This window comes from Pagrus major, chromosome 22 (genome assembly GCF_040436345.1).
Source record: "Pagrus major chromosome 22, Pma_NU_1.0".
In the NCBI taxonomy this organism is placed as follows: Eukaryota; Metazoa; Chordata; class Actinopteri; order Spariformes; family Sparidae; genus Pagrus; species Pagrus major.
The window spans coordinates 7,850,790-7,869,143 of record NC_133236.1 but is presented as its reverse complement, the minus strand read 5'-3'; the positions used below and the strand labels follow the sequence as shown (position 1 = coordinate 7,869,143).

The following is an 18,354-nucleotide window of genomic DNA, read 5'->3' as shown; positions in this document are numbered from 1 at the left end:
TTTGCAGAAGAAGAAGAAGAACGCTCGCGTTGCTATTGGCTGAGCGCGAAATTTCAAACGTTTTCGTTCGCGCAGGCAGCAGCTCGTTAGGGAAAAACAAACCTTAAGAGAAATATCAAAGTTTTTTCAATTTTTTGTTAGATAGATTGTTCGGGAATAACACGAGTTGCTTTTAAATATTTTGAAGGACTTTCTCTTTAACTCAATGCGAAATGGATATTGCCACTTGTTTACAGTAAGTCAGCATACTTGAACATTAAATTTACCCGGTGTTAGCTGCATGCTAGCGTTTATCTTTAGCGGTACCGATGTATTGCGAAACTAACTTTTAAACAACTTGTTAGACATCGCACTGCCATCTTTTAACCTGTCATATTCCCACCCTTGTAGGTGTTTTGAAAGCAATTTGAGCTCATATACAGGTGACGACCCACTGGATCCATGGGACAAGTGAGTAATTTGATTAGCTAGCTGGTGTTTTCGAGCAGATTTTTCGTGTTGTTGTTGACTCTTTTAGCAGTCATACCTTTTGAAAATACAGTCTTTTATCAATTATTACTTGATTTTAAGTTTTTGACCTGCATTCTCACCTTTCTTTGCTCTTCATGTTCAGTCTGAGGTTGTAATGGCGTAGATTAGATACGATAATAATGCTATTTTAAAGTTCCTGTTGTCAGTGTTCCTTACATCTCAGTATATTATTCCACAGCCCTGCATTGGGCTGATTTCCCTTTCTAGTTATATAGTGTTTCTTATGTAGTGCTCTATCTATCCAACTTATTTTGTGCAAGACTACTGCAGGTAACTGTACTTGAATGAAATATGCATGACTGACAGCTGAGGCAGTGCTGACTAAATGCACACTTCCTTTTATATTCTCTCAGGTTTGTGGATTATCTGGAGCAAAGATTGCCTGCAGACGGTGGCAGCGAGATGTCTCTGGTGTTTGAGACTCTTGTACAGAGATTTTTAACTGTCGAGCGATACGCAAATGACATCAGATATGTGAACTACTGCATCAGATGTGTGAGTCTGAGTGAAATATTTTATTATAATGAAGGGGTCAAACACAAACAGGGTTTGTTTTTCAGACTAATTAAACCTCATATGAGCATTTTTTTTCATTCTGTCATACAGGCAAGTTTTTATTCTGACCCCATCGCGCTGTACAGTTACATCTTCAGTAAGGGTGTCGGCACCAGGACTGCTGCCCTCTATGTGGCCTGGGCGCAGCAGTTTGAACAGAGGGGATTGAATGAACAGGCTGATGCTGTGTACCAGAAAGCCATGGAGAACCAAGCCCAGCCAGCCGACGCTATTGTCAATGAACTCAGGTAACATTAATGAAATATAAACTGCAGGCAGAGCAAAGAGCTGTTCCTGAGGGGAAATGCCTTATGTACTTTTTTATCTGTCTGTTTGAGGGTCCTTTTGTCTCCTGGAGAGTCAATTTGATGGTCCACGACTGTTGATTGGTTTTCACAACGTGTAATAACATTTTAGGAGTGCACACAGGTCAGACAGACTGTGTTTAGTTGCAGACGCTGAAGCTTTTTATGACCAGACTGTGAGGTGTTCTTTTTGGATCACAAATGCTAATGTGTCCACAATCTAAAGCTATTAATCTCGCTTAACTGTCTACCTCAATTCTGTCTGTATGATTACTAGGATATCCCATTGTGTGCAGCCTCCCTTTAAAAAAACAAAACAAAAAAACAATCCTTTGCTGTCTAATCTTACATATACTCCTTACTATGTCTTACATAGTTGTTTGGATGTGCATTATACACTGTAAAATTCTATCTTACAACAATAACAATGTGCTTTACATAAAAAAACATCTGATCTGCAGGCAGTTTCAAACAAGAACCCAGAGCCAGACAGCAGTATCAGGTAAGAGTGTATTACTTGCTTATTAAAAAAAGATTACGTTTGCGTTATATATCCTGTCCCCTACTAACTGTTTTTATAACATTTTTTTGTAAAGCAGGAGGTCGAAACCCTTTGCAGAACTCCCATTTAACCAATCAGATGTCATCGCACAGAGAACCTGTAGCTCCAAACAAGGTATGTGTCTTGAATTTCCATAATAATCATTTAATAACCCCAACATCTGCTTTTTAAATCAAGTAATAATCTTCATCCTCTGTTGCAGATCTCTGTGGATTGTCCACCCAAACCACCCGCAGTTCAAACCATCGTAACGTAAGTTGCTTTTTTTGTTTAGTCATTAGTATTTTGTTAGATGGTTTTATGCCGCTGCATCAGAGAAAGTTGTAGAGACTCTGGAGCACCATGTGAAATAACATGTACTTAATTAAAATTATATCAGGTGAGAGAGATGCAACAAAAAGACAAGCAGGTTGACAACAGGCCCAGTATTCTGTTCTTTTACAATGAGTATCATATTCTAATATTTAAATAGGGGATGAGTGACTTTTTCTCTAGCATCTGTGTCGAGATTGATATAGAGAGGCAAGATGTTAAAGATTTGATTAAACCTTTACAACATATATATGAAGCCCAGGAGAAGACGATGCTGGGACGGCCAACAGTTAAGTTTTTCTGTTCAAACGCAGTTATCAGATGCACATTTGCTCCTTTTCTCATGATTAAGGGTGAATACCACATTGGGCTGCGACTAACGATTATTATCTTGGCCAAGGAGGTTTTGTTTTCACCTGTTTGTAAGTTGGTTGGTTTGTCAGCAGGATTACTCAAAAAATACTGAACACATTTCCACCACACTTGGATGGAGGATGGATCTTGGCCCTGGAAGATCTTTCATGATTAATTATTCAGTCTTTAAAATGTAAAAAAAAAAATTGAGAAAATTACTTCTCAAAATTTCCCACAGCCCAAAGTGACATCTTTTAAATTTTTCTTTCGTCCAAGCAACAGTCCAAAACCCCCCAAACTCTTCATTTACTGTCATAAGTGCCAAAGAAAAGCAGCAAATCCTCACATTTAAGAAGCTGGCACCAGCAAATTGTTGACATGCACTCTATCATCAGATAGACAAATTGTTATAGCTCTATTACCATTCATAAACTCACATAAGTGTTTATGTCTCTGCTCGTAAATTTCAAACTAGTGAGGCGCACTAATCTGCAGTCGTCAGCAGATGGTGCACTTACCAACAAAGATGAGTTGTTTTGACTGGCGTACACACAAACGATGAGTTCTTAAACAACAGAAGCTCAGACACAAAAAGTGAATAAATACCTGTCCTTAATGATACTAGTGTTTGTACTAACAAAAGGTTATGAGTGAATGTGCATGGTTGGATTTATATTAACTTCATCTACATAAATTTGAGGATGTAATTTTAAAAATAGAAATGTATCCGTCTACTGACATTTTAACAAAGATATTTTATTTTGAAGTATACCCCTTCCTGGAGCAGCATCTGTTTTAATCACATTCAAACGGCAGATTGTTCATTTATAACACATGGTTATCTCTTGAAATTTAGGATCGGTCTTGGGTTAGTGAAATGAATTTAAATATCCACAATAGGAGTGTGGAGGACTTCTTGCCTTGGCGTAGTTAACTTACGTGCTTTCATTATTCTGTTATTTTCTGTGTAAAGGTACGTCTCCTGATTAGTCACCAGCACAGCATATGTGTACTGTTCTAACTATCTGATCTGTCTTCTCCTCCACAGAGTCTCTCGCTCTGAGACTTCGGGGGCAATTCCCTCGAGTCAAAGCTCCGGTGTTCAGATCGTGTCCCAGTATTTGAAGGATGAACTTGTTTGTGAAGGATCTGAACTGTGCTTTGAGGAGGTCCGAGCAGAGAGATACTTCCGCCGGCTCCGGGAGAAGCAGGAAAAGGAGGCCAGTCCAGACTGGATCGGTAAGATGATGGTTTATAAATCCAAATGTAGCAGCAACAGAGCCTACTGATTACCAAGTGAGTTATTCAATTTGTGATCATTTGTATGCTCTTCTTTTTTGTATGAAGCAGAGAAGATGGTGAGGGAGCAGGAAGAGGACATCCTGAGCATCCTGAGCATTAAATCTATGTTTGAGAAAGTAAACCAGGAGCTGGAGGCCTGCGGAGGTTTGACCAGCCAGGCTTCATCACAGAGGGTGAGCCTGAAAATTCAAGTGTCTTGAAAAACACAGACACAACCTCTATACCCTTGTAAACATAACAGGTCTAGTTATAAAGGATAACATTGCATATCAGTGGGTCAGTTTCAATTGTCTAAAACAATGAAACCAAGCCCTTTGTGTTCTTTGCTGCAGTTGCCTTTCGTGGAAGGAGCCACCAGTCTGAACCCTAATCCTACCCAGCAGTCCTTTGGGCGCCCTAGACCTTCAAATCGTCTGAGCAGCAGACGCTCTCTTGGCCTGAGATTACACACTGAGCCGACCTTCACCCACGAGGCTGCCGCTACCCTTGAACGCCCTCAACAGCAGGACGAGAACAACACCAGAGTGGCTGACACACACACTCTGAGCTCAGAGGGGTTCCATCATCCCTCTGTGCTGACTGACAGGAGCGTTCATTTACCAAATCCTGCACCGACATTCACAGACCAAGCGTTTGTTGTCCAGACCTCGATGGTTCAGCCTCGGTCAGTGCAGCCCATTAGCTTTGAGCAGATGAACCTTTCGCTCCACAGACCCGCCTACACCTCTGCTGTGAACACTGATGGCTTCTGCCGGAACAATCAAGTTCAGCTCAGCAGCTCGGAGAACTGGTGCCCTCCGGAGCACAACAACACCACACATCAGTGAGTGGCTTCAGATTCTGCTCATATGATATCTTTTATTCAGTGCAACAGCAGTCTTTGAATCCCCAGCGACCTCACCACATCTGAGGAAGCAGTAAGAGGAGACCAGTGTTGTTTTCAGCCAAATAAAATTTGGATTATACTCTGTTATTCTTGAATATTATTCTAGAACTCTAACTCTTTGTAGTTGCATACCCTACACTGTAGCCTGACATGCACCTGCCCAGAAACAGCTGCGATTGGTCTGCTTGGTAGCATCGCATTTCGGTCTTCTTCTCTGGTACTTAGCAGAGGTGCTAACGTAGGGGATTGTGACCTGTAGTTTCCCCAGTAAACACACGGACCTCTTAAGTTGTTGTAGTCACTCCTGACCGGCCAGCTGCTGCTCTTCTAGGGTTATATTCCTCCTCCAAAGCTGCCGGAGTGTCTCCAGGCGAGAGAGTGGACAGGCCGAATGTCCAAAGGATGGGCTGCCCTTCCATATACAGCCGGGTGGCAAATGCCGCCTTGCCAAAAGTAACGTTAGTCTGCGTCCAAGCTCGGTGTGTATGGAGGGGCAGCCCGTCCTGTGGATACACCTGTCAGCTCTGCCTCGCCCAGAGACATAACTACGAGCTGAAGGGGCCGGTGTGTTTACCATGAGAACTGTAGCTGGCAATCTGTTGCATCCCCACTGCAAGTAACATATATTTAAAATAATGAAACATATAATATACAAGATGATTGCACAGTATGAACATGAACAATGTGCAATATATATTATATCTACAGTATGTATAATATAATGTAACATGAAATCCCACCCCAGTTTAGATGAATTATACAACTGCAGATAATTTATAACAGTAATGAAATCTGAAAAATAAAATGGTTCCATTTCATTCTAAATAACTTTCTTCAATCTGTTTCCCCTCTTCTTCTCCTCAGGGATGTTGGTGATCCAGCAGTGCCTGAGGACAAACTCAACAGTAAGTAAACCAGTAGTTGATGAGTCAGCCCTCTAATCTCAGCATCCTGTGAGTGTTTTCAAACTTTCTCTGTGTGTGTGTCAGTGTCACAGGGGGGCACAGGTAACCTGTCTCATGTCACTCCTAACACCTCACTGGGCTATGTTCAGGCCACACCGTCCAGGGTGCTGCCGTCACCTACTGTCAACACACGAGAGGCACTGGGTGAGCACAACAACCTCTTCACCTTCACCTGGTGATGTATCAGGGATGTTTGTTTGGGCTGTAGGGTTTTCTGTCAGACTGATGAGTGTTTTTAGCAGCATGTAGTGCCAGTAAACTCCAGAGCGTTCTTTCCCTTTCGGCTTTTATTCATGTTGTATTCCAAAAGTAACAGTGCAGTGACTCTGTGCTTGGACCTTTACATCTTTCTATCACAGTGAATAATATTTGATCTGGTTTTTCGTGTCATCCAGATGTGATCATGGACATGTTCCAGGCCCCGACTCTCCTCGAGGACCCGTTCAACAACACATCGGTGGTCCACGCTGCTGAGAAGGAGGCTGAACCATCCGGATACCCAAGAAATGGTAAATATTCTGTAAGAAGGCATGTGCATTCATAAAGGTTGGTCCCATATCTGAACCAGTGGCTAAAAGGAACTTCATACATGTATAAATTAAGTGCTGAGAGAGAGTAAAGCACACACCATGTATAGAATATACATAGTCTTTATGTGACTGAGAATTCACCTGTTGCGTCTGAATTTGGTTGGAGTTTGGTACATATAAAATTTAGGTATATACATTTGATTTGTGTGTTTTTCTTTCATTATTTTTTATTTATTGTTGTTCTTATTTTATAGGAGACATTGTACTTGTGGACCAGAATGTGACAATGTCTATACAAAACGCGTATTTTGAAGTCTTGTCTCAAAGTTTGAGGAAAGCTAAAGACCAAAAACAATGTTTTAATGCTATTATTGAAAAATGTAACATTTCACTCTATCCAACAAACGGAAAGTTACAAAAATCACGCAATTAATGTTTGTGGTAAATCAAATTGTTTTCATTTAAATTCATCATTCATTGTTTTTTTGAAGGAGGCGTCTCCTCTATCACCAAGCCCCCAACCACGGCCCCGTTCACCATCTTCCAGGATGACACTGACAAAGAAAATGGAAGGTAATTATAGATAACAGGTCACCAGAGAGCAGCACACAGTATAAACATCCCATTTATACGCTGTAAAGTGGTATTTAGATCCAAACGAGTCATACGTACAGCTAACAATTATTTTTGTTATCGATTCATCTCCCAGTTATTTTTATGATTGATCTTTTAGTCTTAAAAAGGCCAACAGATTGGGAAATTATGAGGAGCATTTTCATAAAGTCCAATGGGACATCTGCAAATTGGGTTTTTTGACAGTTGGTTGTACAAAAGAAACAAAGACTCTTCATTTACTGTCATAAATGACAAAGAAAAGCAGCAAATCCTTGCATTTAAGAAAGAACTACCAAATGTTTAACATTTTAGCATGAAAAATGACTGAAACAACCAGCTGATTCCAAAGAAATACTTTCTATTGACTAATAGTTGCAGCTCTAATGTGCTTACTTACGAGAAGATGCTTTGCTGTGACCCTCTGATGATATGAACAATTATAAATAATTATAAAATATTTCTATGATTAATGTTGCTGTTATTTTGTCACTGTCTCTGTGTTCAGTGCTGCTGCTGCACCTTCTGCAGTTGAGAAGTCTAAACCAATCAGAGCACTGGCTGAAATCCCAGTGTCCAACAAACCAAATGTGAGTGTGAATGATTTGTCACTTTCAAAATTCTGCCTCATCCATTCTGCTTTCTTCATAAACTCTCTCAGCACATTTACAACATTTAAATGTGTACAATTTTAAGTAAATGACTTCAATCCTGTCCAGTAATGTGCTTCAGCTTCATGTCAACAACCTGCTTTTTATGTTTAAGAGCAGCCATTAGTGTTGAAGTGTTTTTTATGAGACCCAGTATGTATGATTTGAACATTTCTGATTATGTTGTCTCTTGGTATAAAACACAGCAGTGTTGCTTATTGATGGCTAAAGGCACTAAACTAAAAACAGAAACTACAAACAGAAACCTGTGACACATCAGACTAATTAATGCATTGTTTGGATCACATGCTGCTGCTGTGTGTGTTTTTCTGACTATGTTTTTTTGCTGATTAGGACACTCCTTCCGATCTGATGCCAGATGAGAGCACCATGTGGGGAGCTCGCTACAACTCCCTTCACTCGCTGGCAGCTTGTCCCAACAGCACCACAGACTTCGCCATGTTGGCTCAGTTCGTCTCCACGCCGTCCACACACAAAACACCTTCCAGCAGCAACTTTTACCAGGACCCAGGTACACTACCTGGACCCACACACACTCCAACATTACCTATACATACATATGTACTGTCAGTCAACAGTCAAGCACATAATTGAACTAGTTTTTACAATTTACATGCTTCAGATTTGGGAACATGATTTTTCAATAATAATGAATTTTTTCATCTTTCCAGAGAACAACTGTGACGGCGCCGATGCTGATGATGAAGCTTTTATCAGACGTCAGGCGAAAAAACTCAGGTAACCAATCTGAGAAAATATCCAGAAGAAATTCACATTCATGAAGCTACAATCAGAGAGTTTTTACTTTTTATCCTCATTAATCGATTCTCAAAATATTTGATGATTAAATTAATTGCCAACAACAAATCAATTAATTGTTCCTGCTTTACCTGTGTCCCCTCACTCAGCCCCATCATAGAGCAGAGTCCGTGTGATGAAACAGCCATCAGTCAGCTCGTGCCGTCTTCTCAGAGACACGGCACCATTGTCGGTGAAGGGCTTGCCACAGCCCAGCTCTGCCTCACCACCTCCTCCATCACCATGGTGCAGCCTCCCCCTCCTGCTGTGCTCTCCTTCAGAGACCAGACGGTCTGTCCCACTGACTCCTCTGTCCCCAGGACCACAGGGCCTGGCTGGGAAGTGTACACAAGCCCCGAGCAGCCTCCTAAACAGGCCTCTCTGATCTCACAGCAACCTCAGAGTTCAGTCAGACCAAGAAATGAACCTTTTACAATCATAGAAGATGAACCCACCAGCCCAAAACGAGCCCAGGAACAAGTTGATGTCCCCATGACTCCAGAGTGTGCCCTTAAATCAGACTGGCTGGCCATTGGAAGCCCAGATGTCCCAGTCGAGCCGGACCTGGACGCCTTCCTGAGTCCTTGTCGGCCCAACATTAGCATGGATGTCCCCATGAGTCCCAAGGAGCCACAGCTCTGTTCCGACGTGCCCATGAGCCCGGGACAGCCCCAACAGTTCAGCACTGTGGATGAACCCATGATGAGTCCAGACAGAGGGCTGAAGGCTGACGTGTCCATGCACGCAGTGCCAACACCAGGCAGAACGGTGGCGGTCCAGCTGGTGTCAGATCCCTGGGATGATGAGCTGATCTCTCGCCTGCTGTCAGCTCTCACCCCACCTCTCACTGCTCACCCCCGCTGCATCACCTGGCAGTGCAACGTGCCCAACATCAGCCCAAAGACCACCATCAGCATGGGTGAGGAGCAGAGCTGATACTATTATTTTTATTTATTGACTGGTTTCCTTACTTCTTATAAAGGATATTTGGAAAGTATGCTTTCAACGTTGATACTCCTCATGTCTGTACAGTAACTGAGCTACAGATAGGAGGCTATTAGCCTAGCTTAGCATAGAGACTGGAATAAGGGGGAAACGGTTAGCCTGGCTCTGTCCAAAGTTCAAAAATAGACTAACAACTCAAATCTCACTAATTTATACGTCATATAAGTTGAACAAAACAGACGGATTCAAGCAAAAGAATTTGACATTTTGGTTCCAGCCTCTCAAACCACAGACTAGTCCTTTTTAATAAGTCTAAATACACAACTTATTATTACTATAGATTTTAAATTGTAAGAAAAGAATAATAATAATAATTTCATGATCTCTTTTTCTTGGTGTGTTTGTTAGTCAGTGAATACGGTCAGACACTGAAACATGTAGATTTTCGTTTCATTCCTACTTAGATATCCATCAAAACAACCAGTTTGAACACTTAAGGGAAATGAAGATATGTGTTGTATTGAAAATATTTTCCTCTAACAGGAAAAGCGTCCCTGCGAGTGGACTCTGTTGTTGGAGAAGGAGCTTTTGCAACCGTCTACCAGGCGACCGACCCCGTGACATCTGAAAGGATGGTGTTGAAGGTAAGAAGGTGGTGATTGTAGATGAGGACACAGGCCCATATGTGATCTCAGTACTTCATGATTCATTTACAGATGGGGTTAATGCAGGCCCTGCTTTGCTTTACTACAGCTGATGTAGATAGAATATTTCTTATAATATATTTTTATTAAGTGGCTCGAGATTTTGTGCATTTGCCGCCATTGTTACCTGTATATACGCAATGATGTTTCATGAGATTATTTTAGTTTTTTCTGAAAACAGTAAGATGATTTTTGTTAAAATGTATCTGCACATGAGAGCTGAACAAACAAATATTGAGATGCTCATATTAGCTCTTCTTTTCTTCCTCAGCCATTGTACTAGCTAACTTCGTAGTCGCCACCAAATTGACACCAATTAAAGGAAGAGTTCACCCACAAAGTAAAATTCAGTCTTTTGCCCCCTTTCAAGGCGGGTATCATGCGCCGATACTGTAACTGAACCGCAGCAGAGGCAAGACTACGTCTATGAATGGAAAAGCCAGAGGCACAGAACAGGGCTGTGTCAGTCTGATGTGGTTAACAGTCTGATAGCTAAACAGATCCTTCACTCATCAAATAGAAGAGAAATGTCCCACACTAAAACCCACAAAGAACGTTACAGGAAACAACAGACAACAGTAATGCGGTAGCAGGTCCTGTCTTCAACATCCGTACATGGAAAAATGTCTGTCATCCTGTCTGTCCTACTGACTCTTTGTCACATATCTGCACAAAAAAAAAGCGTCTGTCCGTGGCAGCAGAGCCAGGCGGCTCCCACAGTTGAATGGCGGTGCAAAAACTTGTATTGAATTGAATTCAATTCACTTTCCCCCAGAAAACACCATCCCTGCCCGCAACTGAGAGTCAGACAGGGTCCTCTGTTTACTGATGGTGATTATGTTATTATGTTATTTAGAGCAAAAAACGGAACTTTGACACTTTCCATGATGCAACAGTCATGTTTAGATTAACATGTGGAAACCGGAGGAAACATGTCAATAAAACACATGGATATCAATGATGTGTACCATCACGCCTCTTTTGGTTCCGCAACGCCGGCATGCTGTATGAAATGACACACTGGAGCGGCTTTAAGCAGGCGCTGCTTGATTCAGTGTGAACAAACAGGTGGAGTAAAGGCAAGCCTTCTTTGTGTCGATAATGCAGAGTCTCTGTGTGAAAAGGGCTAGTATCTCCTCTCCCCCACGTTTATGGGAAAGTCAGGTGAAGTTTCGTAGACCACAAAACATTTCTGGAGCTTTGCAGAAAAACAGTGTTGCAGCATTCTCCTAAACAACTGAAGTAGCTGGGGACTGGGACAAAACAACCCAAAAAAATAATCCAAGTGCTCCTTGTATCCAGGGCTCCATCTAATGAACGAGTGTTGGCATTTGAGTAAAATGTTCCTTATTTATCATGTTTCAAGCAGTCTTTTGCGATGTGTGCATGTCCATATCATCGATCAAAATACAATTTATGGGTCAGCACGAGTGTGAATTTATCATTCTTTATTAAAACTGAAAACACATTTTTGATATGTTATCTTTCTCAAGCAGCGGAGGTGTCAGCTTCTTGTTCAGTGATCATGCGAGTATCTTTATTTTCACTGCAGGTTCAGAAACCAGCCAATCCCTGGGAGTTTTACATCAATACTCAGCTGGACGCTCGGCTGCAGCCCAAGGTCCGTCATCTTTACAGCAGCACTCGCTCAGCTCACCTCTTCCACAACGGGAGCGTGCTGCTCGGCGAGCTTCACAACTACGGCACTCTGCTGGTACGTTCACATCAGAGACGTAGTGACACGAACACGAACACTATTTTGTCCTCCGTACCCTGAAACTGTGACTCCTCTTTCAGAACGCAGTGAACATTTATAAAACCCTGAGTGACAAGGTGATGCCTCAGCCTCTCGTCATATACTTCACCATCTGTATCCTGAACATGGTGGAGCAGCTGCACAATATCCGCGTCATCCACGCCGACATCAAACCTGACAACTTCCTGTTGGGAGAGAGGTAACAACCTGTACATATTACGATGAAATTCAGAGGAGCCGTTCAGCAAAGTGACAGCCAGCATGGTCACTAAACATCATCATCATACTGTTGTTGTGTTTCAGGTTCTTGGAGAACAAGTGTTTTGAGTCGGAGAACGTGGACCATGGCCTCGTCCTCGTCGACCTCGGACAGAGCATCGACATGGAGCTTTTCCCAGAAGGCACTGCGTTCACCGCCAAGTGTTTGACGTCAGGCTTCCAGTGTACGGAGATGCTCAGTGGGAAACCCTGGAACTATCAGGTGAGGACACACACACCATGTCTGCTCCAGTAAAATCACTTTAGTTTACCATATGTATTTGTTTATTTGAACTATTTTCAAGCCACACATTTTATGTTGATGCAATAGTGAAGGTATATTCTGTACAGCTCTTATTGTAGTGCTGCAATGTGAAATTCAGAGATCAATCAAATCCCCAATTAATACTTACTTTGTTTTTGGTGTGTGTTTATAGACGGATTACTTTGGGATAGCAGGGACCGTCCACTGTATGCTGTTTGGGACTTACATGCAAGTCACAAATGAAGGCGGCCTGTGGAAGACAAACGGCGTATTCAGAAGGTAAAGAGGTTTAAATTCTCTGGTCCAGATTGTAATTCAGGGGCGTTCACATATTTATTGAATTCTATAGAATTACTTTCTATAGATAAATGAGATTTTGTATTGTCTGAAATCATGTTATTAGACAGGTTTTTATAATCGGAAATGTGCTGCATTAAAGGAATTCTAAATTAAATTCCAAATTCTTTATTGGTCATTCTATGGAAATTACTTTGGAGAAAAATTACACCTGAAAAACACTTTCATTTTTTTGCATATTTTATAATAAAATATCAGTTTACAACAACTGCTGCCTGTTGGGCCATCAATTTTATTAATTTAATAAAAAATATTTTTAAAAATATTTGTTTTTTAATCAGTTATTTAACACTCCAAGCATCACAGAACTCCTTGTCCCTAGTCATGTTTAGAAGAAAAGTCATGTATTTTGAGTTCAACCCATGTTTTTCTACCATTTAAAATGCAATAATATATACATAGCTACTAAATATATGATAATAAATGTCATAAAAATAATAATAATGAAAGTCATGTGACAAAAGTTTTATTTTTTTGAAATAAAAACTCACACTGATGACATCACTTCACTTCCTGTAGATCTGTGAAGACAGGACATGGCTCAGTCCACTGTCTCTTTTCACTTACAAGAAATGGTCTCATTTATCTCCAGATTTCATATGAAGCTTTTAGGTGACGTCACTGGTGTGACCGACTTAATTAGCACGGAAATGTAAAAAAGTAGAATACAATTTGAATGACATGATTTAGTGCGTTTTACATGATTGACAACATGTGGTTTGATGCCCTGTAGCAGCCATTTTGTAAAGTGCAGTTTTCATGAATAATGTCACTTGTGTCATGTCAATCATCATGTCAATGAGTTGTGGAATAATGTGCCAAGTTTAAATGACAGAAAAGGAAGTCAGTTTTCAGACTTTTTTTCCCGTCCAAAAGTGACGTTTCTGTAGAAACTTTTCCAAAAGTAGAATCACCCTAGGTTTATACTGTTTAATTTGATTTATTTATCTTTTTTGGGTGTAAAATTTGATAATCTTCAATCCTGGTTTACGAGATGGGTCACCGTGAAGTGTTACAAATAATCAGAGCTGGGTCAGGGGAAGAAAAATGAGATGATGCCGCTTTAGGTTGTCTCTCCAGTCAACATTTAACGGGGTCTTTTGTCTGTTTTTTTCCATTTCTGCTCCTCAGGAACCCTCACAGCGACTTGTGGCAGGAGTTCTTCCACACTCTGCTGAACATACCAGATTGCGACTCTCTGCCGAGCCTCCGGAGTCTCCGCTGCAAACTGTCGTCGGTCCTGCAGCAGAGCTACAGCAGCAAACTGCCCACGCTCAAGAGCCGCCTGGTGGTGCTGCTGCTGGAGAGCCGCAAGGCAGCTCGGAGATGACGACCTGAGACAGATCACCGCCTTCACTGCAGTTTAACTGTAAAATGTTCTGTTGAGATGTCACTGGAGGAGGATTTGAGTTCCTGATTAGATTTGTACAGATCTGTAAAAATGTAAATATATTTAGTTTCTTTCATAATTTCATTTTATCTGCTTCCAAATTGTTTGACGTCTGGAAGAGAAACATTTTTGCTTGTTGAAGAATAAAATTTGGGTTCAGTTGTGGTAGATTATTTTCATTGTCTCTACAGATGGAAGCCGGTCTGCACAGATTTGTGGGGGGATTCAGTGTTTGTGTCACTGGGATATGATGCATTGTTTTGAAATGATTCCTTTAATTTTATTTAAAGGTTTACAAGTTTTTGAGTTTGAGTTGGCTACAATTTGATTTTAAAGATTTTTATTAATTAACTTGTTTAAAGCCTCCATGACATGCAACATGTATTTAATGACTACTGTATTTTTTAACATTTACTGTTTTTTTTGTTACTTTCTATAAAAATGAAACTGATGATTATTTTGACATGTACAGTTTTGTTCGAAATAATAGTGTTTAAAAAAAGTGAGTAAAGCTCAAAATCCTTATAATAGCTTTTATTTCCATACACGCAAATGCATTGGGAACACTGCACATTCTATTCCAAATCAAAACATGGAAGGAAAAAGGTATCAAATGTGTTATTATTTTACAGAAAATGAAGGAAAAGGAATATTAAGCTGTTCAAAAAAATTCATAAAAAAAACATTTACTGTATAAACTGAAAAATGCTTGAAGATTTAGCTTTCCTGTGAATCACTGAACTAATATTTAGTTGTATAACCACTGTTTGAGAACCGCTTCACATCTGTGTTGCATCGAGTCAACCAACTTCTGGCACCTGTGGTGTATTCCAGCCCAGGACGATTGGACTGCATTCCACAATTCCTCTGCATTTCTTGGTTTTGCCTCAGAAACAGCATTTCTGATGTCACCCCACAAGTTTTCTATTGGATTAAGGTCCGGGGATTGGGCTGGCCACACCGTAACGCTAATCTTGTTGGTCTGGAACCAAGATGCTGCTCGCTTACTGGTGTGTTTGGGGTTGTTTTGTTGAAATACCCATTTCAAGGGCATTTCCTCTTTGGCATAAGGCAACATGACGTCTTTTAAGGATTTTGATGTATTCAAACTGGTCCATGATCCCTGTTATGCGATAAATAGGCCAGACACCATAGAATCAGAAACATCCCCATATCATGATGCTTGTGCCACCATACTTCACAGTTTTCACAGTGTACTGTGGCTTGAATTCAGTGTTTGGGGGTCTTCTGACAAACTGCAGCCCCTAGACCCAAAAAGAACTCATGCTTTCATCAGTCTACAAAATGTTGTGCCATTTCTCTTTAGGCCAGTCACTGTGTTCTTTGGCAAATTGTAACCTCTTCAGCACATGTCATTTTTTCAACAATGGGACTTTGCGGGGGCTTCTTGCCGATAACTTGGCTTCACAGTACTCACAGGTAACTTTAGACCTTCTCTGATCACCCTGGAGCTGATCATTGGCTGAGTCTTTGCCATGTTGGCTATTCTTCGATCCATTCGAATGGTAGCATTTTGAAGCATTTGAGATCATTTGAGCTGAGCAGCCTGTCATTTTCTGCACTTCTTTATATGTTTTCCCCTCTCCTATCAACTTTTTAATCAAAGTACGCTGTTCTTCTGAACAATGTGTGGAACAGCCCATTTTACTCAGATTTTCAGAGAGAAATGTACTATAACCAGCATGTACAACAGTTGCTGCCTTCCTCCTTAAATAAGGGCCACCTGTTTGACACCTGTTTTTTCACAGAATGAATGACCTCACTAATCGAATTCCACACTGCAATTATTTTGAGCACAACTGTATATGATTACATATATATATATGAATACATGATTTTAAGTCATACCTGATGATATCATGAGTCATAGATGTTGTGGTTGCAGCATATCCAACTCCCGGTATGGGACCACTTACTGCTAGAGTCTGTGAGCATATTGTATAGATAGGACCAGTAACCGAGCACGAGTGATTTCTGCTGTCTGGATATTTCAGAATATTTGAAGTCAGATCTTATGATATGTGACAGTCACATCCGATGTCAGTAAAGACTAGTATATCACCATGTGTCATATTTCAACAGGATTAACGGGTCTTGTCTGTTAACTATAGAAAAAATATAATAGGAAATGAACAGAAATGACGTAGAAAACCACTTGAGTGCATATAACCCACTTTTATTACACTAAATAAAGGCACCAAAGAGAAAAGTTCCTTCCTGCTGTTTTTGTAAAGGGCCTTTTGGCAAGTGGACATGTTCCTAGTTAGCTGCGCTGCTTCACTTTTGGATGGAAACTTGTACACCATAATTATTATTAATCTTAATAGTACACAAACAGTACAATGTTTAGACGCTCTGTTCGACATGTTTATAATAATAATTTGACTTTTGATCGTATAATTATGATTTTTTTTTGTTTTCATCGTTTTTTTCTTTACCTGGTGGAAACATGCTTCCATAGGATGTGGCAGGCAGGTGCGTCCAAAAGCCTCTCTCCCTCTCTCTCTCTCTCTCTCCCTCTGTCTCTCTCTCTCTCTCCTTCTCTCTCTCGTTTATTATGTATTTATTAATCTCTGGCCTAACGTTCATTATTTTAGACCCACACACAGTGAAGATTATAAGTGGAGCTCTTGTAGAAACACCTGCTGCACACACACAAATCCCACAGTTTACGTCTGTCAATTCAAATAAACTTTATTGGCATGAGTGAAGTTACATTATTGACACATTTAAATGACATATTATTGAATGAGGAGATTTTACACAAGAAAACTAAATAAATCACTTGATCACGCACACGCACGCGCGTCACTGAAGGCCATGGAAACAGAACGTTGACCAAAGCTATAAAAGCTGCAGCCCTGCCTCCATTTCTCTGTTCGCACATTAAACTTTGACAAGTTGACCTACTGCGGATCTGCTGTTGGAAAGTTGCAATCTGGGAAACCTGATCGACTGGAAAACTTCATCACAAGCAAACCTGTTGGATTATATCTGACCACCTGAAAACTTCTTCTTAAATAAAACTTTGGATTTTACCTGAACACCTGCAAAACTTCTTCTTAAATAAACCTTTGGATTAAACCTGAACACCTGAAGACTTTTTTTCTAAGAAACCTTTTGGATTACTTTGCTCGAGGACAACTACCGCAGAGCGTGGACCACCTTTAACTGCTGAGAAGTGGTTTCTGGTGGACCCCCTGTGGCGAAGAACCTGCTGTCCACAGTCTCTGCAGGTGGGACAGCTTTTATTATCACACCAAATGTATTTATTCATCTTCATAAACGTGTAGAAGTGGGTTTCGGTTGACAATGTTGACAATATACCCTTGGTAAATTGTTGAATTTACAGATAGGATATTGATAGCATTTTAGCTAGCTTTTCAGGAAAAGTCGGTTTTGGGTGACACTCAACATTTTCTCTCTGTAAAATTATGTTTAGATGATAAGAATGTGCTGAAAGTCTCGCGACAGGTGAGGAATGTGTTCAAGGTTGTGTAGTGATGTTATAATAATTATTTTAATAGTTATTACTGTTTGAGGGCATCCATTTTTACATATTTAATGTGAAAAATTTAGAGGAAAGGATGGAGACCGAGCCATTTTTGAAAAATGCCAAAATAAACAAGGTTGTTGTCTCGTGCGCCGCCACGGAGACGATGGAACGTGAGGAGATGAGCTGCAGTGTGACCACACCAGGCCCGTCTCTCTGTGTGCAGCTCAGGTTGCTGCTACAATTGTTGAAACTGAACTTAAAGTGTAACCAGATATTTTGTTGAGACAGTTCAAGTTCACAGTTGATCATATTTTTGAAGGACCTTTCACTGTTGTGTTCAGTCAGCACTCAGACTTGTACTTGACGTGTTGAAGAGATGAGAGTGGCGTCCTGTGTCCACACCACAGTCTCCTCCACCTGCATGACTTGGGACTAAGAAACAACATGTTGGCTTCATTAGTTTCTGTGCTTTTTAATCAAGGCAGCACAGTTTAGCCTTCGTAATGGCGCACGCTGTTCTGTGTACAACAAACGTTTTGGCAGATAAACAGTATATATATATAATATAATAATATATTGGTGTTGTGTTGGTGTTCATGTTGTTATTTGAATTTGAATATAAATATAAATAGGACAATGGGGAAATGGTTGTGTTCTTGGAGGACAGGCCTACTTACTTTACATGTTAGACTGTTATAATAAATGAATCAACTGGTATTCAAGTCTGTAACACTGCATCATATTTTATGAGCTAATCACAATAAGAGTATCTGAAATAA

General features: G+C 40.6%; 1 protein-coding gene across 1 annotated transcript; it reads left to right on the top strand.

The window, feature by feature from the left end:
* Positions 1-54: 54 nt before the first annotated feature.
* bub1 (BUB1 mitotic checkpoint serine/threonine kinase) lies at positions 55-14,223 on the top strand. The gene is made up of 24 exons (XM_073493328.1): positions 55-235; positions 391-450; positions 885-1,026; positions 1,138-1,334; positions 1,853-1,893; positions 1,988-2,067; positions 2,156-2,205; positions 3,668-3,858; positions 3,967-4,094; positions 4,254-4,744; positions 5,672-5,712; positions 5,797-5,916; positions 6,168-6,281; positions 6,794-6,875; positions 7,423-7,504; positions 7,919-8,096; positions 8,257-8,323; positions 8,494-9,302; positions 9,872-9,972; positions 11,585-11,746; positions 11,830-11,987; positions 12,092-12,269; positions 12,484-12,590; positions 13,800-14,223. The coding sequence occupies exons 1-24, from the start codon at positions 213-215 to the stop codon at positions 13,996-13,998; spliced, it is 3,801 nt and encodes a 1,266-aa protein (XP_073349429.1). The 5' UTR covers positions 55-212; the 3' UTR covers positions 13,999-14,223.
* The last annotated feature ends 4,131 nt before the right edge of the window (positions 14,224-18,354 follow it).